General features: G+C 39.1%; 1 protein-coding gene across 1 annotated transcript; it reads right to left on the bottom strand.

Moving 5' to 3' along the window:
• Positions 1-436: 436 nt before the first annotated feature.
• LOC104533469 (GA-binding protein subunit beta-1) lies at positions 437-3970 on the bottom strand. Its single transcript, XM_010184149.1, has 5 exons — positions 3863-3970; positions 2804-2971; positions 2149-2343; positions 963-1074; positions 437-555 (listed from the first exon to the last, which is right to left on the bottom strand). Exons 1-5 carry the CDS (start codon positions 3968-3970, stop codon positions 437-439), a joined length of 702 nt encoding a protein of 233 aa, XP_010182451.1.
• Between the last annotated feature and the right edge of the window lie 6661 nt (positions 3971-10631).

Here is a 10631-nt window from a genome sequence, read left to right on the forward strand (position 1 = left end):
GGATTAAGAACTCCAAATATTCTTGTGCTTTTTGGGTGAAAAATTAAGAGAAATGCTGACAAAGTACATGCAAACAACATTGGGGGCCATTTCCCAGTATTTAACAGAAATAAAACATTCAGTGAAAAATTCTTCCACCAAATGCAACTAGACTGTATGCAGACAAAGATGTGAATTCCATCTCCTGAATTAGGCTTCCTTTCCACAAGATGAATGCTACTCACATTAGGCCCAGAAATACCAGTTGTGGTCAGAAATCTTAAGAAATAATTGTACACATGAATCTGGCAACTGTCCAGGTGAAAGTAAAGGAAAATTTTTGTTCATGCTGAAAAAAGGAAGGAAGATTGTAATCTCATTTCTGTGTGAACTCTATCTCCAAAAGCACCAGTTATGTACTTTTAGTTTTTTAAACGAGGTTAAAAGACTTAGCTTCCTAACCTGGTGTTTCCGAAGAATTAGACAGTGGAGCTGATGCTTCTGCTAAAGCTGCCAACGTGGCTAATACTGACGTTGATGAATTCCCAAACTGTACAGCAGACACTCCTGTTTCATCTAGGAGGATGAAAAAAGAAAAAGTTAGCTGAAAAATTTAAAGCCAGTGAAATCCCTTTAGTAGTAGTAGTAGTAGTAGTAGTAGTATTGCACTGAAGCTTCTAACACACACTCTGTTCTCAGCAATATTCTGCTAAGCCAAAGTGCTATTCTGAAGGGAAGTCTGTGAAGCAAATACAACTTCTGATAATTTATTTCTGTGAAGACCATTGTTTCAAATACCTAGGTATTTGCAACACAGACAAAACACTGAAGAGGAACATGGTAACTACTCTGTTCTTACCGCTGTTTTTCCTTAAGTCTTTTCACCAAATGGTGAAAATAAATTAAAATACAAATTCCCAGTAGCTATCCTATAGGCATCTAAATACCTGTGCCATTTGATGTATTTGCAGAAGATACCAGACCTGTTAGGTTCACCACCCCTCCAGGTCCAATGATGAACTGCGGTGTCGCTGCATGTATTGTCACAGTGTCCGGACTCTCTGGATTCGTATTGATTTGGTTCTGCATTGCAATCTAGGAGACAAAGGTAGTAATATCATTCCAATTGCAGGTATAAAGAAGTTATTTACCTTATAAGAACTAGAATTATTGCACATTCCACTCAAACAGGGAGGATCTTCCTCATGATGCAATATACACCTGTCATGTCACATCTTGTACTCTGTATAAGTACAGGAGAAACTTTTTTTTTTGGCTGAAATCTAAAGACAAAGTCTGTTGAAATGAAAGAGAATGACAACACACTGCTACTTCACCTTACTATTTATTGTAGACAAAGAGGACCATAGACAAGGCCCTTTACGCAGACGTGCAAGCTCACGTATGTAGAGGTCTGAAGAACCAAGAGTGCTGTGGCAGCTACAGGACATGAAAAATCAGCTCCAGCAGCTTAGTAATTACCATGAATTGTAGGTGACATTCTTCTTCTCATTTTTCTTTGAATTATTACTGACTTTTATTTACTATATCCTTTCTGCGATGTAAAGGAGACTAATGAAACAGACCAAAAGTTCATACAGTCCAACATGTAGGGGAACAACAGATTTATGCAGTGGCATAATGGTATTTTATGCTTTGTTTTCTATTCTCAGTAACAGCCATTAATTTTCCTTTAAGATCACTATTGAACTGTGAGCACACATTTCCATGGAAGTATCTATTATAATCCTGATGCCAATGACCTCAACAATTCAATCCTAGTTTTACTAATTCAGGAAAAACTGACATTTTTTCTCTCCTCTCCTCATCTCCAATTGTTAGGAAATTAATATCCATATATGAAGCTAATTGAAGACTAGGGTATTGACAAAATCTATTGACAGAGTAGGGAGTTAAGCTCTACACATTGCTTGTGAAGACTCCACCTAGTTCTGTGTACCACAACTCCTCGACTTTGGAGGTGGTGAAAATGCTCTTCAGGCACCTGAAGTTTACTAACATTAGTCTCATGTGCATGCTATCAACTAGACAGGAGCTTGGCACTGTCAGTCAATGTATGGTCTCACAGCTGCTATATTAAAAGCTTAGTTATGTGTGTAACAAAGTACTTTGCTGTAGGTTCCTTCAACACAGTGAATCGAAAGTTACCTGTAATATTTCTGCAAGGTCCTCATTTCCGTTGTCTACTGCAATATCTAATGCCGTTTTGCAAAATTTACTCTGAGCATGAACATCTGCTCCATACTTTATTAACAGTTCTACAACTTCTTGGTGGTTATGTTCAGTAGCCCAGTGAAGTGCAGTCATTTTGAGCATGTCCTTCGCGTTGACATCAGCACCGTGCTACAAACAAGATCATTGCAGGAACTATGTCATTGGAAGTATCTGAATTAAATAACAGACAATTTTGGGCTTCATTCTATGACTTTTCTCTATCAGTAATGTCCTGTTACCTTTCATTTACATATTTATTAAAAGTACTTAAATCTAACTACCAAATAAATTATTTACCTCAAAAGATTAAAGATTCCCTAAAACATAGTGTGTCTTGGTTCTAAAAGCTGTTACTAACACAATGTCAAATTAGGAAGTAGTCTCATTTTAACACAGCAATAAATAATTCACCTGAAATCACGATTATTTTAATGCTAAAATAAATTACAGTTTAATAGGAGAACAAAGCACTCAGTATAAATATTAATATCATTTCAATGTTGGCTTAATGACAAAGAGGAAATTGCACATATTTGATCATAAACCACTGTAGTGTTCCCGCCTAAGACCTTGTTTCAGCAGTCTTTACCTTAAGTAAGACTTCTACTATGCTGGCATGGCCTTCTGATGCTGCCATATGTAACGGAGTCCTGTCCACTTTGGTTCTGGCATCCCGACTTACACCTGCTCGCAGCAACACTTCTGTTGTTGAGTAGTGTCCATACTGTGCCGCTAGATGAAGTGGAGATGTTCCCAACTGGAACGTAACGGAAAAAGTGGAGTTCTAACAGATGTCAGTAAGAAGTATTTCTTCTTATTCTAGAGCTAACAAACTCAGGTGTCAAGCTACCACTTTAAGATAATTTTCCCTTGCAAGTGTCAAAGAAAGAAGCTGTTGGGGATTTTACAGAGTATGAAGGAGGAAAAAAAAATTATTATTAAATTAAAATCAATAATCACAACACACTAAAAACAGCTCACCGGAAGCACCTTTTTCAGGTCTGTGCTATGCTTTTTGTGTCTTTTTGAGGTGTGGTGATTCAAGCAGCCTAACCCTATTTTTAGTTTTGATCAACACGCTGTATCAACGCTAGCAGGGACCTCTGGAAGTCACTGAAATCCGATCTCCTACTCAAAACAGAGTCAACTTGAAAGTTAGGTCACTAAATAGATTAAGGCTTTTAAGGGCTTGTAAATATCCTAAAAATTTAGGTACCTGTCCTCCCCATATAGCTTATTTCAAAATAAGCACCTCCAAAAGACAACTCAGAGCCCCTACACCAGGGAACCCTCAGCTGCACATATTAGGTAGCTGGGATTGCTTTCTTAATTCAGCCTTCTTACTATACTAAATGCATAAACACAATAACTGGGAGGATGATTGCTAATTTCTCCCATTAACCATTCCAAAGTTCAGCTTAAAAACCACCAGAGCAAGCTCATTCACAGTCTGTTAAAAAAATCAGTAGATCATATGAACAAATACACAATTTTAACTTTTAATTAGACATTAGATGATGTGACTGCAGAATTCCAAGAAGAAACTCCCAAGGTTTGCAATATAAATGTTTAATTGTAATAATCTGATTTTCTTCTTCAGGTGAGAAAAGTAAGAGGATTTACCAAACACCACAAAAGTTGTTATTACCCAGTCTGTGGTAAAAGGTGCTCCATTTGCCATCAAAATACGAACTTCGTCATCTTGACCTGCTCGTGCAGCTTCTAAAAGTTTCTTTCCCAAATCTACTAGTGACATCTAGTGAAGGACATAAAGGAATATAAAGAAAAAAATATTAAATACTATTTTGTGCCATTGTCACTTTTATATTATTATTTCAGAACTACTCTGAAAAATTAAAAAACTGTAACTATTTTAGTCATGAGAACAAGCTTCACTGATTGCTGTAAGCAGCTTGACTGTAGAATTACTTTTGTCAGCCAAACAGAACTGATACTGGGGTGAAGATTGCAGTATTACAATGCTGGAACCATAGCAGCTGTCAAGTTCTATCAAATTAAATTTAAACTGAACTGGATGCACATTTCTTACAGCGGAGAGTGGTTTAGAAGCTCCCATCTGATACTGCAACCCTCTGCAACTTTGTCCAGCTTTCAAACAGCACATCACAGCTGCTACATCAGATGTCCAAAGACACTACATCCACTTATTAAAAGTGTCTGTACATACTTAAGAGGTACCACTATGTAAACACAATTAAATAGATATGAAATACAACACCTTTCTGACATCTTGTCCATCACTATCACTTCATTTTGTTCATCTTACAACGTAGTGCCTGTATTCCTAGCTACAAAACGATGCTATAAGTATGTATTACTGTATCATTTGCATCAGGTATATGAACTAAAATGTCTTCCTGAAAACAAATATTACTACCTGCTTCAACTGTCTACAGTTACTAAAAACATGTTAAGTGCAAAATTTTGACTGAGACATGACCAAGATACTAGCTGGAAAACTTTCACATCATCTTTAGATAATCTCCCTTTTACAGCACTCTAAGTTCTATACAATGCAGAGCATGCAAACTCTATGTAGACAAATGACACTCATTTATGTATGTTACATGAAAGATTTCCCAGCATATCATCTATTTAAACCCACTCTATTTCATACTTGCTATTAAACTTATTCAGTAAAAAGAAAATGCAGAACTAAGCCATAACTCATGCTACTGACAAAAGCATATCATTAACGTTTTAGTCCTATACCTATGATTTCCACTACCAGGATGCTAAGAATTGAATTACTTTCATCAGTTTGGGTTCCAATCACAAGCTGTAACAGCAGTTGCAAGGCCATGCAGCCAATTTCTTACACAAAGTTAGAGCGTATCAGCTCAGAACGAAATACCAATAGGATCATTTTTTATCTCTTTTCTTAACCATACACTTCTATCACAAACCCAACATATTTAGAAAGCTCTCTGCACCTAGCTCAGCTGGCAAAATCTGTGTGGCATGTTGCGCAATAAGCTGAAAGGTACTGAATCACAGAACCATAGGATGGTTTGGGTTGGAATGGACCTTAAAGCTCATCCAGTTCAACCTCCTGCCATGGGCAGGGACACCTCCCACCAAACTAGGTTGCCCAAAGCCCCATCCAACCTGGCCTTGAACAATTCCAGGGATGGGGCATCCACAACTTTCCTGGGCAACCTGTGCCAGTGTCTCACCACCCTCACAGTAAAGAATTTCCCCCTAATATCCAGTCTAAATCTCCCCTCTTCCAGTTTAAAACCACTCCCCCTCGTTCTACCACTACCTGCCCTTGTAAAAAGTCCCTCCTCAGCTTTCCTGTAGGACCCCTTGAGGAACTGGAAGGCTGCAATAAGGTCTCCCCAGAGCCTTCTCCAGGCTGAACAGCCCCAACTCATTGATTTTGGAAGAAATTAGAAAGGAAGACAGAAAAACTGCAAATGCATTAACTCCAACACGTATGAGTGGAGCCACAAACTGGAGCAGATTACCTCTTTGTCTATAGAGCTGACTGTACGCAGCAATATCCCCTTCACTAAAATAATACTCCATTTATGTTCATCCTTCTAAGTACACATGTACGTGTTGATTTGTCTCCAGCTAGAAAAGGGAAGAGGAGCAGGAAGGTGGCAGGACAGGACAAATACTGACAATGGGAAAAGGAAGGAAAAAAGGAGCACAGAGTCAGCTGCAGAGGAAGGGACAACAGCTGACTCTCTTCCATAAAGAGAAAGAGCAAAAGAGAAACAGGAATACAAGAAAATCTACTATTGCTGTTAAAGGGAGACACTAGGAGTAATGATATAAAACAACAATAGGACAGAGAGGGCATTTGGGAAGTGCAGCAGTGAAATGAAGGAATATAGCACTCCCATAAAATATGGCAACTTTTTTTTTGGCTGGGGGTGCAATCTAAGAAAGTAAAGAGCACACACACATTTTCACTGGTGGTCTAATACCACCACATCAAGGTCCTCAGAAGCAAAAGAAAAGCTGGAATTTCATGCAAAACACTGATGTTAGGAACTAATTCAGAAAGACAACCATTACTTTTCCTTGTATTTATTTTTGTTTTAAACACCAGTAGAGAAAAGGACTAATAAACTGTTTAGAATTACAGAATAATTGAGGCTGGAGGGGACCCCTCAAGGTCATCTAGTCCAATCTCCCAGTCAGAGCTGGCCCAACAGCCTCAGGCTGTGCAGGGCTCAGTCCTGCTGAGTTCTGAACGTCTCTGTGGATGAACATCCCACCACTTCTTCAGTCTTGTTCCAGTGGTCAACCACCCTTATGGGAAATGCTGCCTTCTGCGTATACTTGTATTTCTCCACTAACCAAAGAGAGACCTGGCAAAATAAACTGCAAAGTTGTTACCAAAACCCTAAGCAGCAAAAAAAAAAATTAAAAAAAAAATCAATTACGGTGGCCTGCAAAATACAAGTTTCACTCCCAGGAGATGTTAGGGACAAACTTTAGACTGAGATCAATGCCTTTTCAGAGTCTTTCTGAACCACTACTGCTGAACATGCTGTCAGAGTGACAGCAGAGCAGTTCTCATCTCACTGCAAAACTAAACAGCACTGTCCTACACTCAATAAGAAATGCTCTAATCAAGGAAGAGGAGGCACATGGAAGATCATACAAGATGTAATCTACATTACCACATATTACTTACATTAACCAAAACTCTCTTGGGTGATACACTGTTTGTATTCTAAACAAAGTTTACATATGTTTCAGGATGCAAAATTTTAACTTCAGTTAAAACACAAATTTATTTTAGAAAGGAAATAAAAGTTTCAGTTCTCATAGGGCACTTGAAAGCATGCTTGGGCCATCTAGTGGAACAAAGTGAAAAATCTAGCAAAATTACACTTGAACTCAACAATAAAAATCACATTGTATAACCCTAATGCACTAACAACAGCAACTGAAGAGGCCTCTCCAACAAAACTCACACACATTTAGCCACTTTTAATCAACAAATACTAGCATTCACAAAAGTTCTCAAGAGTAGTCAACCCAAAGCTGATCTCTACCTGGCAAGGACGAGTATGGTAAGGTCAGAAAACCCTTGAGCAGTGACATGCCCCACACTTCCCACCACACTCTTCCACTGGGACATACTGAGAAGGGTCTGCAGTGTCAGAATTTCTCTTTCTTCCCTTTCCAGAAAAATTCTTCAGCTGCTCTCCTGAGATCGTTTAGTAACAATACAGCAGTACAGCGATACTGTCAAAAGCAAAGTTCTGTATCTAGGACAATAAAATAAATTTAAAATTGAAATGAGATTTCCATTTCAAAGCAGTATTCTTAGTTAAGTACTGCTGCTACTCCATGTCGTGTTACAAATCAACTCTCCTGAACTGTGTTAGATGGTACCTTCAGTAACTGTGTCAGACGGTACCTTCAGTAACTGTGTCATTTCCATCAAGTTTGGCCAGCACAACAGCTGGGTAATGCTTTACAAGAGGATTCTTTCAGACAATAAAACCATAACTGGCTCTGAAATAAAGTCTTGAGACTATTACAGTTATTCTTACGGCAATCTGAGTATGTTCTCAGACTTCTGACAGCTCCTACACAACTGTGTGAACAAAGGATTTTGTCTCCAATTGAGTAAATAGGGAAGAGCTTCCGCTGGGTTTGGGATTCTTTGCCCTAACCACCTTCTGAACTTCCACATTTCAGTATTACAATGCATTCTGTACACTACAGTTAGCCAGATGACACAATGAACTAGTAATTAATACTTACATCAAATTATTATTGCTATTTTACTTCTGTTCAATAGGAAATCATATTGCTTTTATAATCCATCTTAGATTTCAGCTTCTACATATTCTATAAAAGTCTGAACATCATGCTGTTACCAGAGGGGCATATAACAGCACTTGAGTGGAGTTTAGGTGGAACTATACGCAAAATGGGCTCTGCAGGGAGCAAGAGGGGCTACAAAACATGCAGCTTGGGAAGCCTGGGGTCCCACAGCGCAGTGTACAGACAGCAGAGCAGCAGACTCAGCAGCCCAAAGGAAGATTAAGTTTGGCTTAAAACACTGCAGCACCTTTCAGACTGGTGTCCTGTCCCAAGGACCCTGGACCCAGCCTTAATCCCCTTCTATCGCCGCAGTGGTGAGCATCAGCCAGTCAAAATCAATAGGCACAAAACAGCTGTCACAGAACATCTGCCACATGGAGATGCTGCAGACACCCGTGTACTTCTACCAAGGCATGCTCCTAAGGGACACATTAACGCTGGAAGAGCATGGACTGCACCAGTGCAATTTACCGGAAGGTAAACTGAATCAATCGATTATAACAATTTGCAATCATTCCTAAAAACCCCATGACAAAGTGCCATAAAGTGCTAATTAAACAGATTTCTCTACTGAAATGACACACATCAAAACTGTACTTGAAACACAGCTTGAGATTCATCATCTCTCATACCCATTACATGCAGAAAGAAACCCTGTCCTTTTCAGAATGCCTTTTTCTTTCCACTATTTCAAATAAAATCAACCTGCTTCCCGAGACCTGATCTGCAGAAGTGCTACCACCCTACTGATTTCAACACTGTACGGTATTACTCGAAATTTAGAATAGAAATTTCTAACTAATTTTATACACCTATCTCTACCAAGGTCAGAAACATGCTGAAGTACAAATACTTAGCAATAACTACTTAAATTTTTAATCAAGCACTCAGTGCAACTCTTCAAAAAGTTCTTTATTTCAATTACAGTTTTGGAAATTTCAAAGGAAACGGAAGGTCTGCAGCAAGCCCAGGTGTATTTTGATGTGGTGTTACCTCTCTAAAACTTTGGTATGGTTTTACCTTACGCATCATTTTATAGTGATTACATTGACTTACACGAGATAAACTCAAGAAGTTCCATATCGCTTCCTAAGGGATTCATACCCTTCCAAATGTATTTTGTCAGTGATTTCACATGTCATACTTCAAATCTTAATATAAATATCATAGGCTTAGAGTATCTACACTCCTATTATGATCATGAAAATTACACAAAAATTAACACCAGTTGGCTTTAATTCCAGTGCTTTCAGCTTTGTTCTGTAACTGTGTTGTGTCTGTAACTAAATTCTCTCTAGTTTGTTTAAACAGCAACATGACCTTCACATTGGACTACGTATGCATCAGATGAAAAATATCTGATCTGAGAAAAGCCATCCGAAAAGCAAAGGTACTGTTGAACAGCTCAGTGGTTAAGACAGTCAAGTCTGTATTTATGCAGGTCTGTCCTCCAATTACATTCATATGTTAATTTAAATTAGCACCCATTATCAACGTAACTCCGTTACCTAATGCAGATGGTAGAAAACTCTTGCCTTTAAAAAGCAGAGCAGATTTGCCCACTAGGTGTAACAAAACACAGAATCTAAAAAACATTCTTATGGAAGAAGAATGAACCACTGGCACCATCAAAGATTTCAGTTGGCACTGCCAATAAGCTACAAAGCTTTCACAGATAAGCTTGGCACTAGATACCGAAAAGGTTACATTACAGCAGCTATGACTGACATGAAGAACCTAAAGGCTTGCGATGTAGCTTTTGAACTGTACTGCAGCCTTAAGAATGTGTCTCAGATTAACTGAAACTTGAAAATACCCTCAAACAAAAATCACAAGCCTCTCTAGCTAAAGTGTTCATTTTATAATGAGGCATCTTCCTTGACAGTTTCTGTCTGGCACATAAGCCTAAAAAACCCCTTTAAAACCAACTGTTTTCAGCAAAGTGGGTCATGAACAAGAGTCCACACCTTGTGTATGCTGCTCTTGCATGTATACTCTTGATCTTATTTACACAATAGCTTTATTTCTATGTACATACACACTTCAGCTAAACTGCTTAGTCTTACTAACACTTCAGAAGTCATGAATTGTAAAAAATCATTAAGTACTGCCAAGATGTGCTAAAAAGTTGTGAATGCACATTTAACTATAATATGTAGTATTTAACATTAAATAAAAACTACCTAGTAAGCAGGTTAAAGGACATCATACAAGTGCTTTAAGCTAAAAACTCTTAAGCACAGACTTCCTACAGATTTCACTGCCGTGCTACCAGACAGTGCCTCACCAATAGAAACTACTTTGACTACTAGGAGAGAAAAGAACAACAGTCCGATCTAGCATGTCTCATCCCACGTTTATGCTCCCATCAAAACGCTTTATTCAGAGTCCAAAGCAAGAGTTACAGATCGCGGGTGAGGGACACTGCAGAGGAGGAGCGCTCCCCTTCCACCGAAGCCACCTCTCCTCGGTGCACCTTTGGCGCCAAGCTCCGGCACGCAGCTGAGCCGCCCCCGGGGCACCGGGCCGTGACAGTAACCGGCCACCCCGCCCCACGCGAGCCCCGGGACCGTCCCCACGCGACCCAAACCGGGCTG

Source organism: Mesitornis unicolor, unplaced genomic scaffold (genome assembly GCF_000695765.1).
Source record: "Mesitornis unicolor isolate BGI_N332 unplaced genomic scaffold, ASM69576v1 scaffold53060, whole genome shotgun sequence".
In the NCBI taxonomy this organism is placed as follows: Eukaryota; Metazoa; Chordata; class Aves; order Mesitornithiformes; family Mesitornithidae; genus Mesitornis; species Mesitornis unicolor.